The sequence below is a fragment of the Calonectris borealis genome, chromosome 25 (genome assembly GCF_964195595.1).
Source record: "Calonectris borealis chromosome 25, bCalBor7.hap1.2, whole genome shotgun sequence".
NCBI classification, from domain to species: Eukaryota; Metazoa; Chordata; class Aves; order Procellariiformes; family Procellariidae; genus Calonectris; species Calonectris borealis.
This window is the reverse complement of record NC_134336.1, coordinates 1525831-1543899: the sequence shown is the minus strand read 5'-3', so window position 1 is coordinate 1543899 and position 18069 is coordinate 1525831. Positions and strand designations below refer to the sequence as shown.

Here is an 18069-nt window from a genome sequence, read left to right as displayed (position 1 = left end):
AATTAAGACTGGTAAAGAGTAACAAAATCCTTGGATTAGGCCAAAAGAAAATACTGTAAGATCATAACCACCTCTTTATTAAAGAAAACGGTATGATTAAAGAGCTCCAGAACATTGTATTTATATTTGATTTGATTTGATTGCCTTTGTGGATTTTTTTTTTTTGCCTTGGTCCTGATTTTTGCTTGCAACTTTGACTTTGCAGTCCCAAGTGTCTGTTACCCTGTAACTGTTGGCAGAAGACCTAAATAAAAGCAATGTGAATATGTTGGGGTGACACTCCTGAGTCAGATTGCGCGGGGAAGGTACATGCGCAGTCCTGGCCGTTCCCTCGAGAAGGGCTTGGGGACAGCCAGTGAAACGCTGACTGTAGCTGAATTGCATGAGATGCTGTGAAGGATCCAAAACCCCTCACCTTCCAGATTTCAGTTTAATGAGAGAAACGCTTGAGTGAACAAATATGTGCTTAAAACTTCTTGGAATATGGTAGCCAATTCCACTTTTTATTAAAATGTCATCCCTCTGAGAACTGACTTCATTTCAGCTCCTTGGGTTATTAGTATCAGAAGCCTACATCAAAATATGCTGCTTCTCCAGCTACATTGTGTGCTTTGGGGCTATAAAGGGCCGTTGGCTCCAAGGTGCTTTAAGGACTTTGGACCCCTTTTGGATTGGGGTTAAACTTGATCCTCTGAACTGCGTCATCTTTTACATTCCCCAGCTTTGGAATTCCTTGTAAAGGCCCTAGTCCTCTCCAATGCCAGCAGCTTATGGTTGCGTCTTAGGGTCCAACGCAGGAGGTTGTTTGCCATCCTCTGAATTCTTTGGATCTGCTTGTGCTTTACCTTGCAAACGTGTATTGACGTACCTTTAGACGATGGATTATTTAGCAGTTGAGCTGTAACTGTGGGTTTTTGAATAATGCTAAGCAATTTCAAGGAAGCTAATGGCATGCACGTACTCACCAGCTAATTTACTTGGACTGTAGCATGCAGAATGTATTATACGGAACTGACCGTCTGTACAGATTCTGCACGCATCCTCCTGCTGTTTTTGAGGTTATATCACCTTTTCTTTAAATCCTGCTATATAATAGAAATCTGTGGCAGTTCCATAGAGCTGTTTCTGTGAGAGAGAGAGAACAGAAAATTGTGCCTTGTGTGGCTGGGTCTGAAGTCCTGGAAAACAGATCGGACTCCTTGGTTTCAAATGTTAGATTGGCATTTGAGCCCTGGCCCTTGGTTCTGATTACAGCGTCCTGAGCTGCAGAAGCAGAAGTGCTTGCATGACGCTAAAGGATGTGCATTTTGCAGCGATGCCTCCTTCCGCCATATCTGCTTGATCTTGGTGATCGCATTTCCCCTTCCCTCTCAGGATTTCAGTTAAGGAAATATTCTAGTAGTTTACTTTTAATTTGCATGGTTTTAGAATCCTTACTGTGTAGCTTACCTGATAACTAAATTTATACTTTAAAAGACTAATTTAGCTGACCGTTTCCAGGATGGTCGTTCTTAATAATGATTCTGAAATCTGGATTATGAATCTCAAAATTCTCGTCTGCTGGCCCAGAGTTCCAGTTCTTCAACACCCCTTAGCTGGGGCAGTGCCTCTCTCACCACCAGGAAAGGCGACATCGTTTTTTCATAAAGACTAGCAGGTTCAGACCTGCTGGGACAAGTCTCAATATACCGTTCTTACCAAAAAATGATCTTTTGGGGGAAGAAGAAATAGAGATAAGGGTGCCACTGCCTCACCCAGCACTGAGCCTGGAACACATGCACACAGTTGCTTTGCTTGTTTCACCCTCTGCTTGTTTGGTGACAGTTTGTGTACCAAATCTGTAACAAAGTGGTACTAAATATTGTTAAAAACGCTGCCAAAAACTGAGAAAAGGGCAGATGTATGCTCTGAATTTATGCTGATCTGGTGAATCATAGTCTTTATTCTTCTCATCAACCCTAGTTACCTAGTCCCATAGCTCCTCTGCAAATTGGAAAAATAAACACAAGCCTGATGTCAGTCCTTTGGTTGTTATGGGAATGTCGAAGGATAATGTGCATTTGTCAGGTTTTTTAGTCAGTTGAGTGTACACTTGTCAGATGTCTTTACATCTCACTCCCCGCGAAGGCTGTTTTAAAGCCTTGCGGGAGGAAGGCTGCATATTCACACGTGCACCCTCATTATCTGCAGCAACATTTGATATTTTAGCCTTGCCTACAGTTGCCTCGCTTTGTGCTTCGCCCTCCAAGCCCTCCAGTCTGCAGCTCTCTCCGTGTTCTGGCAGTGCTGTTTCGCAGGATCCCCCCCAGCCCTCTCGGCACTGCAGTCATACCCGATACGTGTATGGCCAGGTTTTTCAGCACAGAGGAAGAAGTCGGCGTGTTCACTCAGTGTTCCTGGCAGCGCGTGCGGAACGTGCCAGCAGCCGTCCGAGCTCCCGTCCAGCGCGTTGCTGCGTCCTGTGAACAGGGAAATGGTCAGTTCTTGAGCGTGACTAAGGCCGAGGCGTGGGTTTTCTTCTGGTAGATTTAGTGAGGATTAAAAAAACAGCAACGTAATTCATTTGGAACTGGGCTGGAAGTCCTAACAGCTGCCGTACGCTACAACTGCCACAGCGCGTGTTCGGTAGGCTGGAAGGAGGAGAAAGAACACGGCAGTTACGGTGCCAAGTTGTAGTTGAAAATCCTCCTCTCTGAGGTAAGGGGGGGAAAAACCAACCCCGTGCTTTCGCCTGTGACTCCCGAGGGCGCCCACGTTCAGCCCCGCTGGTGAAGACGGCAGGTGCGGGCCCGGTGTCCCGCCGCGGGGCTGGGGCACAGCCAGCCCCCGCTCCTCCCGCACAGACAGGCTCCGCGGGAGCCGCCAGCGACTCCCGGGCTCACCCCGCTCCTCGGCTTCGTCCCACCCGCCCGGCCCGGCCCTGAGGCGGCTCCGGCCGCTCCCGCCGCCTTTCCCGGCCCCCGCGCCGTTGCCGAGCGACTGCGCCGGCTCGCGCCTCCGCCGCGCGGCACCGGCCGCTTCCGGCCCCGCCTCCCTCCCGCGCGCGCCCGGAAGCACCGCCCCCGGAAGGGCGCGCGGCCCGGCGTGCGGGGGCGGGACTTCTGGCGGTTGGGGCGCGCGCGGCGGGGCAGAGCGGCAGCGCGAGCCGGGGCTGCGGGCGGCCACGCAACTTCCGCCCGGGGGTCTCCGGTCGCCGCGCGCCGCCGCCTGAAGGGCCGGGAGCTCCGGGCGGCCCAGGCGACGCGCCGGGCCGCGGCCTGCGGGGAGCGGGGCGGGCCGCCGCCCAGCGCAGCCCAGCGCAGCCCCGAGCCGGCCGCCGGGCCCGGCTCAGCGGCGGAGCCCGCAGCCCCGAGCGGCTGCGCCCAGCTCCATGAATGGAAATCGGCAGCGCAGGTGAGCGCGGGCGGCGGCGGGGCGGCCCGGCGGGGCCCGGCCGCGGGCCCTGCAGCGGGGTGGGGGGAACGGGCACCGGCCCTGCCCCGCGCCCCCGCACGCCGCCGCTTGGCCGGAGCCGGGGCTCACCGCGCGTTCCCCCCCCCCCGCCCCGGTTCCCGCCCCGGCGGAGCGGCTTGTGCTGAGGGGCGAGAGCGCTGCTGAGCTGCGTGCGGGAGCGGTGGGTCCGGGCCGTGCGGGTTCGCCTCGTGGGTGAACCGGGCGGGGAGGAGTTCTGCCCCGCCGGCCGCGCGGGGGGAGCCGCGGAAGCCGTTGCGGTGTAGCGCCGGTACCCGGGGGAGGCCAGGCACCGCGTCCTGCTCTGCTGCCCGTTTTCCTGTGCCGAAGGTAGTAGAGAACTAATTTTTTGTATTTCATAACTCGTGTTTCCCAGGCAGCGGCTGTAGGCCAGCTTGCATAATCGTGTAACTGTGATGATGCCTTTGAGATACCGCCTTGAAAACTGAAGCTTTGCCTACGGAACAGGCAGTTACCGATACGAGCTCGTTTCAGCCTCTTCTACCAGGCAAATATGAGATATTTAGCCGTTGTTGAGCTAGTCGCTGGACTCCAGAATTTTAAGGCTAATTGCACGTGCCGTTGGGAGTACTGCTACACAACAGCCAACCCAAGATCTTTACATTTTTGCCTTCAGTCGTTTGATCCTTTTATATTGGAAGCACGTGCTTGGTATTTATAATGCGTGTGTTTAAAATGTATTTTGAGAGTTGGAGAAGGAACTTCTATTTCAGTTTATCCAAAGAATTTATCTTCTGCCAGAAAAGTGGAAGGAGAGTTCAGATTGGGGCTGTGTTTAATTCTTGATGTTGCTGGACGGCAAAGGGAATGCCAAAACTACTCAGAGTTCCATTTCTGTCACTTCAAGAGGTGCCACAGCTAGTGAAAATACGAGTATGAGGCTGAAGGTGTCAGTGCAAAAGATGCATTTTCATCTCTTCATATGTAGGTACCTTTGTAACTTATATGGAGGTTTAAGTTAATGATGGATTTGGCTGGAAAAACTTGCCACCTAAGCCATGTCCTTGCTTAATGAGGTGTATGGTGGAGTTGAAACCGTTTTGGGAACATGCTGGATTTTAGCGTTCTGGTCGAATTCAGATGGTATGCTCATAATCTCTATATGTTAAATAAACTTTAATTATAACCTGGTATAATTCTAGTTGTCTTATAACGAGAAATAGATTTGCGAGAGTAGCATGTAAACCTTTTAGTTTCTGTTTGGTATGAGTTTACCTGTTGTAAGGCTGTAATATGTTAGATTTCAGCAATGCGTGCCGTTAGGCAGTGCTCCTAATGGGCTCAGCCCGCTAAGCGCCATGTTCAGCATGATGGGTGCTTCTTTCCACGTCTGCTGGGTAATGAGGAAAGCGTTAAGTGCGATGTTAACATTCGTGTTTCAGGGAACCTTCTGGCTGTCAGACACCGGTACTGGTACAGGAGGACACAAACCACCCTTGCCGGAGCAAATAAGGGTTAAAGTTCCGTCATAAAAGGGAGAAGGACGTTGAGACGTGCTTCCTTTTCTGTGTGTGAAGGGAAAAATACGGGATAGAATAAGCAGAGTCTCCGACATAAAGCGGGGAAACAAAGATAGGGTTGTGAGTATACCTGGAGTAAAGGATGGAAGCGTGTGCCAGGATGTTTTAGGTGAAGCAGTGCTGTAGGTGTCTTCCTATTTCTGTGATAGGCTTAGCCTGTGAAATCTAGCAAGTATGCCTCTTCTAGTCCAAATAACTTGAACGTAGTTTAAAGTAGAAGAAGGATGTGAAGCCAGCTGTTCAGGGTGCAGGTTATGGTGAAATCAAGTAAACTGAGGAATAGCAATAAAATGCTCACTTCAAAAAGGTGAAGCAAAGTAAAAGCAGCTCTTGGTAAAAGATCGAATTCAGTGTCATGCATCACACTTCCACCAGGAGACTGTTAAGTAAACTTCCAAAAGACGGGTGTATTAAAACAGTGCTACCAAGGAACTGAGGGTGCTCTGTGGTATAATTGAGTCCAATCAGAGTGCTGTGCATGTCTTCATTTACATTTCATAAATTGTTCCTTCAGAGTTCACAGCTTCTTGTGTTAATGTCAAATTGGGTTTTCTTGACTCTGGTATGGTATGTTTTTAATGAAGCACTACAGACATCTTCAATCTTCTGTTCACTTTTCTATAGAAACTTTGGGCAGATAAGATTCTGAGAATTTGCTTTTCTCTTTCTGTGTTAAGAGTAGTGATTCGGGAGAACCACTAAAAGTTACATTTTTGTGGGTGGGGTAGAGGAGGGAAGGGGAATGAATCATAAGTGCCTTCAAAAGTTATTCTATTCCAGAACACGTGTGATGGGAGTTACAATGGGACTTTTCCTCTGGAGTTGCAGTGGAAGCTGTTTGACTCACAATATGAACTTTACAAATTGTTTCATCCTTATAGCTTTACTTCCTCAGTGGTAAAGGTGTCGGGATATTTTGTGGGCTAATTTCCAGTAGAAATTTAAAGAAATGACAGGATTATACGGCTTTTATGCCTTTTGACACATCTGGTATGCGTTTAAGCAATACGCTAATCGAACCACAGTCTCCCACTGTATCTAGCTCCAGCCGACTCCTACAGTGAAGAGCTGAGAGTCAGCCTGCAATTGATGTTTTGCAATCTTACTGGATGCTCTGAAAATTCAGCTGATGGTCCCAAGACTTGTACTGAATTTGGAGTGAGAAGTAGCAGCAAGCAGGGTGACTCGCCAAGTGATCAGAGATGTCTTGATAACTGAAGTAATTTTTCTCTCTCGTTAGACTAGACTGTATAACTGAACTGTCATGCAAAGCATTTACCTCTTAATTAAAGAAAAGGCTGTAGTTGGCTACAAGTCAGTTTTGTTCTTAATGTTCTTCAGTCATAGTTTCTTATTTCTTTGTGCTCTAATGCATTTTTCTGAAAACGATGACATTCGTCATGAATTTATTGCTTTTAATTTTGTTCATGTGCAAAACTTGTTAGGATGTAAAGTAACTTTTAGTATTATGTTTAAAGAACTTTTGTTTAGTAACTTAAAACTGTATTTTCTTTTGCAAGGGGCTTTCTGGTAGCATGGTTCTAAATTCAGTAATGTGACTGTATGTCTCAGATCTTACTGTTCTGCTCTTAGATATTTTTCGGACAGTAAATTGGAAAAAGGGGAACTGCTTGCATCTTAAATTTGAAACCTAAATAGCAGTAGATGGGCAGCTCGTTTCACTCTCTCCATAACAGCAATTCAAAGTTAGTGAGTAAGGGGGAGGAATTATGTGGTTTTCAAAACAGTAAATACGACACCAGGAAAGTAAAAATGAGTGCCTTAAGAATTGCATATTTTCATATAAAGTGGGGTTTTTAGCGTAAATGCAAGTACATGTTGGTGAAGATTTCTTCTGGTGCCAAAATGTGGTATATCTACAGCCAACAATAGAGACTGTGTCAGTTCACCTGCCTGACTTTGGTCTGTGGAAGTGCCTTCAAGGGAAGAGCATTGCTGGGTTTGTGTGGGTTGTCATGTTCTCTTCTCCTAGAGTAGCTAGGTATTAACTTTACAATGTGCATCTAAGCTGCTTTTTTGAGCTTAAAGTTCTTTGTGATTAGATTTTTTTTAATGGTTCGGAAGTATTTATTATCTCATAAATGCTTCCAAAACACTTCACTATTTCCTGTAACTTCGTTAGGATAGAACAAGTTAGCACACTAGTATTTACTTGTGCAGTTGGCTGTCACTGTGCATGGCATCAAAATCTTGGCTTTTGATGAGTTTTAACATGACTTATTATCTGAAACCTTTAAAAAAAAAAAGGCCTAAATTGAGAGTAGGAATGTTCAGAAAACGTGGATTGCGTTACTCATAAATAATGTAATGCCACCCAGTGAGGCTGCAGCTACAGAAATAAGGCAATTCATGATTTCTGGCACAAGGAGCTCAATTATTGAAACCAACATTTAAATCTAACCTTCCCTATCTATTTTTTTAATCTAGAATTAGCTTATTTTTCGGTAGTGATAGGATTTTCTTTGAGCTCCACAGGCTGGGCCTCCGAGTCCAAGCAGAGGCCAGGGGCCCTCTGAAAGGGAATCTTTTTTATCCCTCCATCCTCTCCCCCTCCATGGAGAGCTTTCTCCCGTGTGCAGACTCCAGCCTGAGGACAGGATCTGTTAGACAAATCTGCCTTGTGTTACTGGGCCAGAGTTTAAATAATATTTTACCTTTTAAGTCCTCTATCGTGCTTAAGGCTGTTCAGTCACCCATTCAATTAGAGATTTAGAACTGTTTTATAAACAAAATAAAACTATTAAGTAATCTGTTACTATTTTTTGGGCTTATAATGCTGAAGCCATAGTAGGAAAGAGGATGATTTTTTGCTGGAAGCTTGGTACTGATGTCTCTCTCTGTTGGGAAAGGATCATGTAAGGAAATCTGTATTTTCTACTAGCATCTTGCTAGAAATCAGTATTTTGCTTCATGGTGTAAAACTGCCTTGCATGCCAGAAGCTTCAGTTTTCCATAAAATGGTTTGTTGAAAGTATTTGCCGGTTTCTGTGCTTGTGCTCTTTCTGTTCAGGCTTTATTCCGATTAGGGCTTCGTTTGGTTGCTAGGTAGATTCAAGCCTGTGTTTTGGATGCACGCCAGATGTGTTCTATACTGCTGGCTGTATTGCCATAGAAATTACAGTCAATTTTTTGTTGTGTTTAATCTTTATTATAACATCTATAATTCCACAGAAGAAAAGGTTCTGATTCAGAGCTCATTTAAACCATTAGAGGGACTTCTGGACCATTGGTCTGGACCATGATCTGACTTCAATGGGAATTTTCAAATTGTGGATCTGAATACTGACAACTGCAAGTTTCCACTGTTTTCAAGTTCTGTTGGAGTAAATGGTTCTGTTGTCGGAGGTGCCACATAATTGCACTTGAAATTAATTTCATTGTTCATGTATTTTTAACGTCATGCCAAACTTTAACTCTTTGAAAAAGTAGTATTGGTATGAGTTTATTCTTCAGAATGTATTTCATAAACAAAACACTTATTCCATTTTAGCAGTTTTTTTTTTTTAAACATTTTGAAATATTAGTTTCCTCATTAATCCCTCTAAAAGCGACAATTCCTTTTTCTTCTCTTTTGGGGTTTTGTTGAAATAGTGGATTAAATATCAGCAAAGCTCTCAAAATATTGTCCATCTCTCATCAGCGAGCTATGTGGTTATGGGACGTAGATTATTTGACGTGTTACCCAGCCTAGTGCGGAGAAATAACAGATAACCGACCTACGTTCCTGTGCAGATAACCGACTTACGTTGGGCTGGAACGGTCACGTCCCGTATACGCCCCTGGGGAATACTGGTGTAAATCCCCTGTGAAATGCAACAGGGATTCAAGATACCTACTTCTAAACCTGACGGTGGTAGGGAGCAAACCGTGGTCTTTGTGCACTGCTGTACGCCGCACACTGTTGGGCACGGTTGGTAAATGGAGCAGATGGAACTGCCCTGCTTTAGTATTTGTCTGTTTTGCAGGTATATTGTCAGGGCTTTTGTTCCTACTTGTTTATTGAGCATTCTTTGTGAGAAAAAAGTCTTTCAACATTGCTGAAGGATGTTCATAAATAATGACTTCAGCAAATGCTATGAACGGTACTTCATAAATTGATATACCTTTAGGTCCTGAAGAGATTTTTTTTTTTCCTAGCTTGTGTTATTACTGATTTAAATGCTTAGTTAAGTATTTTCTCTGCAGATTTTTCCTGTATGTTTTCTAATGAGTAACCGTACATTCAGAAGGTTCAAGTTATTTAGTGGTGGATCTTGTATCTTCTTGAAACATACTCCCTCGCGGTATAGAAGTCTTCCAAGAATCTGTCTGAAGCGTCAGTTTTAGTTCCTATCTGTGTATTCATTGTTCCGTGTTATAAATCAGTTGACTGTCAGTGTTGGGGACTTTCCTTAACTGGTTTCGTGAATTGAGTACTATTCTCGCATGCTAAACAGATTTGATCTATGTTTCTTCTTGGATTTTTAAGAGCATACTAGGCATATGTGCATATCTGATGCCCTAACGGCAGAGTAGTAATTGTTTCTTAAACACAAAGAAGTTTCTCCCCTCGAACGTCTCTTGCGGGCAGCTGAACAGTGCAGAGCTGCTCTCTTCTGCAGGCGCCGAGAGACTGAATGTTCCTCCACCTGCGGGAGAGTCGGCCCAAAATCGCCAAGATTTTTGAAGCTTTAACAACTTTGTTTTTGCAATGGTTAAATAACATGACGGAATCGGTCTGCCAATCATAGCCATTCTGTGCCATTTAGAATAATACTACTTTTAGTATTTTTGGTTCCTGTGTTTATTTCCATTAGCTTGACACAGGACTTAGGCATGAGGTTGAGTGAGTCATTGATATGAAACGGGAGCAGGAGCTGTCCTCAGAGAGCGTCGCTTGTTATTTATGTTTTACTGGGTTTTGAGTCACAGGTTTGAAGGCAGTGACACAGACTTTCACAACATGCTATCTGGCAATTTAGTGTATTTTGAAAGCAGGATATTCTGCGTGGGTGCTAGTGTATTTGGGCAGTGATAGCAAAATGGAATTACGACATACTCGTGTTTTTAAGTTAACTTGTCCAAGGGAGCACGTGTTTCCCACAAAATGAGAGCAAAATCAGCTGAATTTTTAAAAATTACTCCTGAAGAGTGTGTAGACCTGCGATTCTTACTCATTTTTTGGTCACTTAATTCCTCTTTGTCAAAATCTGCGTTCTGACTTCTTCCAGGGTGAGCTGTTTCCTGAGGAGCCGTGTGGCGCAGCTGAACAAGCGAGGCTAAAGACAGCCTTTGTCTAACAACTGGTATTTTCTTGTTTTGTCCACCGCTGTTTTCCAAGGAGCAGAGGTTGGAGGCCTGCTTGCATACTTGGCTCTGGGTAGAGCATTTCTTTTATGACCCAGGATTTTGAAGTGCACCTTGCCTCCTATTAGTAACTGAATATCATTTCTCTATTTCAGGTTTGTGCCCCTGTGCAGTTGATCACTAGGATTCTGTTAATCTAAGCAAAGGGGTAAACAACAGGATAGCATTCCCGTGAAGGGGTTTATCTGTTCTCCAGCAGTTGAGTGCTCAGCTAAAAAGTTCAACTTAGTGCAACTTCCAGGGGAGATGGTGACAAAGATTTCAGCCGTACTCTATTTCCCTGTTCCATGCGCTTCAACTTCACCTAGCCTTCATGAAGATTGTCTTCACACTGACCGTTTCTTCTGTGCTTACAGATTTTAGCAACTGTTTTTACATTTACATGATTTTAACAAATGGAGTGAGGGGAGACAGGGCAGACCAGACTATAGCAACCTTTATTTCAGTTTTGTTAGCATTTCCTACAGATATGAACTAAATATAAACTATGGCATGTATGTCTTGGTAATATTAAAATAAGCTATTGAGTCATTTGTGTCACTCAAGTGTTTAGTAGTAACTTTTTGCATATGTTTATATTCTGAAAATATATCTGGAGTAAATTGTAGAGCTGCTTTTACTCGTGTGACAGTATTAAAATGAAGAAAAAGTTGAAGAGAACAGATGCTTGGAACAAGTTTTGCATAAGCATAGTCTGTGAGGGTGTTTTAAATGATGCCTCTTGTTTTATGTTTTTGTTTTAACTTACGGCTCGAAGCCAAGCCCACTCAGAATTTTTTGGTAGGTTTCTGGGTAGACCAGACAAATGTTACAGTGGAACTTAGCTTTGATGTTCACCTCAGTACATGGTTTTCTCCAAGATAATGCGATTTTTTCCAGGAATGGTGGAGATTAATCAAAAGGCGAATAAGACGTTTTTACCAGCACTTGACATTTTAACTCTTCTATGAAAATGAGTGGGCTGGAATTGCTATCTGCGTCACTGAGTAGGAGTAGAGGGGAGAACTTTTAACTAACTTAATCGAATGCTCTGTAAATCATGACATTTGTACAATGAGTAATTTTTTAAAACTCGGGCTACCAAGCATGTTGGTTTTCTTGTTGTTTCTTGACTGGAAAGAGATATTTTTAAGTGGAAATACCAATAGAAATTCTTGAAAGTGGACTATGTTTACTACTGTGTTTGCTTTGGTAAGGCATGAGTAACCCAGATCTTGAGCTGAGGATTCTCATCTAAATGATGCAAAGTAAATTAAATAGATAATTAGGTAAGAATGTAACATATTACGAGGCAGGCGTTTTTAGCTGACTTTCAAAATACCCATCTCTTATTGCAGATTTTGATGGTTTCTCTAAGCAGCTATGGGTATTCTTCTCTAATGTAAAAGTAATCAAGAGTTTTGCAATCCTGTGTCTTAATCTGAGTCTTTCCTCTTCTGGCCAATCTGCTTTATCGGTGCAGTTAGCCAGGAAGTAATGGTTTCACTCTTCATCCATTTTCAGCCAGCAAAGTTCAAGAATAATCTGTCTTCCAAGACTAAGCTAATAATGGCAATGAAATTAAGTTTATCGCAAACAACGTACATCAGTCCAGAACTGCTTCCGTATTTTTGTATTCTGTGGCAACTTTGGTATTACTAGGGTGTTCAGAAAAGACTTGTGAAACTCTTTGTGTTTTAATGGCAGACAGGCTTTCCGCAATAGTAAAGTGTTACGAAGGAAAGCACACTTTTTTGTTTGTTTCTGAAATCTCCTGATTTTATTCATGCTGATCATAGAAGGTGAAGCTCATCAGTAAGAAAACAGTCTAGATGTGGGTGGAGGCTCATGGAGGAAAAATGGGCAAGGTTAGTGTGCTGTTTGATACAGCTAATTTTCCCTTCTTCCAGCGTGCTGGCTCTGGTGCCTGCCTGGTCGTCCTATGAGTTGGTTCAGGGAATTGCCTAATACTGAAAAGGGGGAGTTCATTAGTAAGTCTTAATGGGAGACAAGTACGTGTACCTGCAAATGCAAGGAGCCTTATGTATTTTTAAACTGCTGGAATGTAAGCAAGTAGTGCCTTTGTAACGCAGCTTGTCTGTTGTGCTTATCTTCTAATCTGTGCTTTTTTTTCTTTCACAGGACCCGTCGGGGCACAGCCCCTACTCATGGTGCCCAGACGTCCTGGCTATGGCACCATGGGCAAACCCATTAAACTGCTGGCCAACTGCTTCCAAGTTGAAATCCCAAAGATTGATGTCTACCTCTATGAGGTGGATATCAAACCAGATAAGTGTCCTCGGAGGGTGAACAGGTAAGAAGGTGAAATTTGTCTTGTAAATTATACTGATAAGGAAATTTTTAAGCCACAGAGGGACCTACTGAAGTAAATATAGTCTCTATGTAGCTTAAAATCTGAGCATTATGCTATGGAGACCTGTGTGCAAGTTCTCACAAACATCTGTGAGATTGGTACAGAGCCTTTTCCAGGTTCTCTTCAGTTTGGTTGTGACCAGATGCTATGAAGTGGACCAGCCATTAGTGGTCATGGTACTTTGTGAACCGTTTGGCAGCAACTCCTGCTCTTTAGGGCGGCATAAATATGGTATAGCTGTGGGCAGTTACCTTTTTTAGTTGCAATGCTGGCTGTTGAATCATTTGAATTACAGGAATCTGCTCCTATGGGTGTTTTTATCCTCGGTTGATACTGAGATACATTCCAGCATTGGTTAATCTGAAAGATTCCCCAACTTAATTCTCTTGGGTACCGTCATCAGAAGCTAGTGACTAAAAGCCATCGGTGAAGGTGCAGGAGGAGACAGCCTTCAGCTGGAAAGCTTCCATTAGGAGTAGTGGTATGAAAGCACTGCAGACAAACTAATTTTCCCCTTGTTAATAGATATTTCATGCAGTCAGCTTAGTAGAGTTGAAATGGTCAGACTTGGTTTGAACTCCACCCGTGTCCCTTCTCTGTTGTTGCAGCATTTTGTATAGGACATTGTATCTCATCTTATTCTCATGTCTGCTGTGTATTAGGGTCAGTTAAATCCCTTGCTAGGCTACTTTGTTTCTAGATTGCTGGTTAAATGGAGAGAATATTTTCATATTCTGTTCATTTAGTGATCCAACAAACTGTACATATTGAGTGCTGGATTCTTCAGCCTTAACAGATTGCTAGTACAGCTTTTTATATGTGGTCTTTGTGTATTTTGTCCTAAACCTCAGAAATTTTGGGAGCCAGAGAAGCCTCCTGAGAAAAAGTAGTTAATTGAAAACCTGACGTTAGAGCTATAATCATTTTTGCTTTTTAAAGATTACTACATTTCGTATTTCCTGTATTTCTTCTCTGCATTGAATAATTTTTTTAGGAGGAGTTACTTGTTAGTCTCTTGTGAAATCTTTTCATCAGTTAAAGTTCAAGGTAGCTGAAAAGCAATTTTTTCCTCTTTCTTCTGCAACTCTGGTTTTTTACATTTTAACAATAACATATTGCTAGGGCCTCATTCTGGCTGGTGATTTTTTTTTTCCCCTGCTAGTTGCATACTGCAATTATGAAGGCTGTATAAATACCTGTGTTAAGTATTATTAAAAGGAAACTAATAAATTGCTAAAATTGGGATATAATAGTTCTGTGTGAATTAATATTTAATATAATCTTACTGCTATGAAAGGTTAATTTACTACCGTATTGTTAAATAAAGAATGCTTGTGAAGCCATGCTCATAGAGGTACAAGGAGAATACAAACTGCTCTAAACTGACTTACTGTTTTATATGTCCAATTCTTTTCTACTGTGATCTTGTAATGAAGATAAATGTCATTTCACTTAAAATCTGTTGACTAAAATCACTTTTTTGTCTGTTGTGTGGCAATGCTTGATGAAAATAGACTAAGGGAGACAAAGCTGTAAGAACTCTGGTTGCTCCAGCAATTGTAGTCTGTGATTCTGTGTAGTTAGTTGTTTCCATAACAGTGGGAGAAACTACAGATGTTTGAAAATAGTGCACTTGAAATAAGTTGTTTTAAAATAGCAACTAAATTTTATTTAAAATTTAAAAGAAAAAAAACCCTTCCGTGGTCCTGTTTGTAGGGTAATTTCAAACTTGCTTCCAAAACCAAAATTGATGTTTGTCACAGCTTGTTTTAGTTGGTTATGCTTTAGATAAATGCTGTGTCTTCTGAAGTTTTCAGTTCATGTGGAGAGAGGCAAAAGCAGTTGGTTTGAGTTTGTAAAGTAACTCTGTGTGAAATGATCAATATTTTTGCTTACCTAAATAATAATGATTTCCTGAAGAGCATGTTAGCAGCTGACACAACCCTTCATATCTTTTGCGAGTCTCAGATTGAGTATCTGACCGTTGCTTTTGACTATCATTAGGTTGTGTGAGGGTTTTTTTTTTTTTTCCCAGAAGAGCTTTTTGTAGACGGGAGTTAATTTTAAGTGCTTTTTGAGGTTTCTGATTCATAAATTTAGTTGTTGTAGTGTAGTTCAGATGCATGCGTAACTTTATTCAGAAGCTCTTTCTGTTCTACCAGTAAAGACATTGTCTTGTTTTTCCTTATTCGTGTTACCAACTGGTAGAAGCAGTTGTCTGGTTTTTGTCAAGGTAAATGGAGAAGGCTAATTGAACACAGGCAGTGGACCTAACGAGTTGCTTTGATAGTCAAATATTTTCAAATGAAAGACTAAATTTGTTTTCAAATTTGACAGCAAATACAGCATGGAAATTATGAATCCTAATATAAGCTGTAGTTTAAAATCTGAAAGCAGAGGGTAAGTCTTGCATGCATATTGGTTTTTTCAAAGTAGGGAACTGTGAAATTGATTGTTTAAAAATACTACTACTTTACCAACTTTCATGTGTGTAAAAATGTGGCAGATGTTAGTTTAAAAACTGCAAGAACTTGTATAAATGAGCCCAATAAAAGAATATAGTACCTGCTGAATAAATGACTTTGGATAGTGTGCTGTGGATTATGTGGAGAAGAATGGCTTTTATTAGTCTAAATTGGAATCAGTATACTGAAATACCTGCTTTGAAGAATTCTCCTTAGAAATAGATTTTTCTTTCTCTTGCATGCTATGACAGTTATTTCTAAGAAGTCAGTGGATTTACATAGACTCAGCCATTCTGAAATAGTTTCTAACACCCTGTTTGCATGCTTGTATTTGGAATAAATAGGGGTCTTAGTTCCTGAATAGTTGCTGTTTTTTTTAAATTCACCTGCACCTTTATTAGCTTTTGGCTGTAGGGAGGCTTTAAAATCTAGCGTGTCTTCTGTTTCCTGTTCACTTTCATTTATAGTGATGTTCTTTACCACTGTTTCCTCTGTGTTGTAAACTGGAAAGCAGAAGGTAAATAACGCTTTGCTTTGAAGCATGCCGTACGTGTGAGATGAATAGCAGAGCTACAGCTGAGAACTCTGGTATGGAAGTTTTGCCTCTTGCTTTCTCCCTCCTGCTCCTACTCTTCATCACTAACTCTTATCCCTCTGCTTTTGTCACAGCTTATGTGACAATAAACTGGCACTTACAAAAATAGGTTTTTTTACACCCTTATCCCTGTGCATAGTCTTACAAGGGAATGTGTACCAGGGCAGAGTGGGGTTTTCAGATAAGACGGACTTGTGCAGGAGCACAATTGAGTACTAGGTAGATATTTTGTAGTTGCTTAAGTATATTGATGTGCTTTTAGCCAGTGGAAGAATTTAGGTTCTGAGAGCGTAGTAACGTAAAGAACTGAAGTGGAGAATTTCTCTCCCCTTTCCCCAAGTCCCAGCTGAAAGGTGAAAGTACTGGTACTAATTTTGCTTGAAGAGGAAGTCAATATTTATCGTCTTCCTGAGTACTTTAGGTTAATATTGCCTTCCTGAAGTTCTATAGGTGAATAGTCAGGAAATGGTATACTAGGAAGCTTCTGCTTTGCAAGAATGCTAGTTTGCATGTGCTTAAGAAGAGTGTTTAATTTCTGTAGAGTAAGGGAGTTATGTTGTATCAAGTAAGATACAGTTGTTGTGCCACTGAAACACAAAGAATCCCCAAAGAATTCAAATCCTTGGCATGTTTCAGTTAGAGGTATGGCAAAAGTCTGTTTGGACCTGATGTATCTACTACTTGTATCAAGAAGCTTTTTTTTATATAAGATGAAAATTTTATGGTGTTTTTTCAAGTGTAATTTCAGTGCTTGTATCAGGTTACTTTTTCTTTATTGCCATCAACTCGTAATAAAGAAGGTTAGGAGAATCTATAATTGTGTTTAGATTCGATCAGACTTTTACTTGATTTTGTTGTAAAAACTCAGATTATTAAGGACTTAAAGCTAAGACTTTTTTGTTAGGGTACCTCATTTTTTTTATACACAATGTACTCAGAATTCAAAACTCTTGTTAATTGAAGAGCAGATGAACGTTACTAGGTAGACAGTACAATTAACTACTACTTCCATGAACTAGAATAGCTTTCAGTTGTGAGTTTGTACTAGTTTTTCATAATACTAGCTTGTGGGTTTCTTCCAAGGTAAGTGTGTCCTTGCTTTGTATAATAAAGGTTATGCAAAGGCCTCAGTCATTTCTGGAACTTTCTGAAATTATTTCAGTAACAATATTTTCCAGTGTCTGAGCATTTGCGTTGATTCTGATTTTATTCTTTAGTGTTTATCTGTTATTTTAGTTCAAGTATGTGAAGCACCTTTTTGGAATATCAGTGGGTGTTCTATAATTCACTTGAGTAATACATTTGTTGAAACTACTTCAGCAAAACACAGGGTGTGTGGGAGCCAGTTCCAGTCTGATACTTCTTTGAAAACATCTTCAATGTAAATATCAACTTTTCTAGGGAGGTGGTGGACTCAATGGTGCAGCATTTTAAAGTGACAATATTTGGGGACCGTAGACCAGTTTATGATGGGAAAAGAAGCCTCTATACAGCCAATCCGCTTCCTGTGGCCACTACTGGGGTAAGATAACTGGAAAAAAAATGACATTTGTAACAGCTTCTTAGGAAAGAAAAAGAAACAAGCCCAACTTCTAATATTGCTGAGTTCAGAAAAACTGGAAGTATCTTACAGTATCTCTGTTGAAACGGAGTCCTTCTAATGTATTTTCTGCAAATTCCAATGTATGTAAATGTGCATGTAATAGTTGCATTCAGAACCTCCCCTAGAATTTAGTAGCCTCTTTCTACAGCAAAATCTATAAATACTCAGTTTTACAAACTGTAATACATTATCTTGTGATGAAGTACTATTAAAAAAAAATCAAACCACAGTTTCTCTGGAATGAAGAGTTTTCTGATTCAAGATGACAGTTACATGATCCTCTTCTGCTTGGTGAGGACCCAGTTCTCTTTATTTTGTGCATTTGATAATGTACTTTTATCAAATGTGCTGTGTCCTAAATATCTGAGTTTTTGAGTCTCTGGCCCAGTTATGGGAAGGAGTGAAAACTCAAGGCTACCAGACTTGAGATTAAACAGCTGCTTTTTTTTTTCCTTTCCTCCTTCTCCTCCCCCACCCAGGTGGATTTGGATGTGACATTACCGGGAGAAGGTGGAAAAGATCGTCCCTTCAAAGTGTCAATAAAGTTTGTTTCTCGGGTGAGCTGGCACTTGCTGCATGAAGTTTTGACGGGAAGAACCTTGCCTGAGCCTCTGGAACTAGACAAACCTATCAGCACTAACCCTGTTCATGCTGTCGATGTGGTGCTACGACACCTACCCTCCATGAAGTAGGTT

At 42.0% G+C, this 18069-nt stretch overlaps 1 protein-coding gene across 3 annotated transcripts in view; it reads left to right on the top strand.

Annotated features, from left to right (window-relative positions):
- Positions 1–3284: 3284 nt before the first annotated feature.
- The window catches only part of AGO3 (argonaute RISC catalytic component 3), a 42436-nt gene continuing 27651 nt past the window's right edge, over positions 3285–18069 (top strand). The window contains exons 1-4 of one of the 3 annotated variants that reach the window (XR_012677168.1): positions 3285–3393; positions 12480–12651; positions 17173–17293; positions 17854–18062. Coding sequence is in view for 2 of the 3 variants with exons in the window: in XM_075173151.1 (XP_075029252.1) it covers positions 3375–3393; positions 12480–12651; positions 17173–17293; positions 17854–18062 (521 nt within the window). In the remaining variant the exon portion in view is untranslated. Of the gene's footprint in view, positions 3394–12189; positions 12206–12479; positions 12652–17172; positions 17294–17853; positions 18063–18069 lie in introns of those variants that run through there. The other 2 variants (XM_075173151.1, XM_075173153.1) reach the window with 2 other exon arrangements.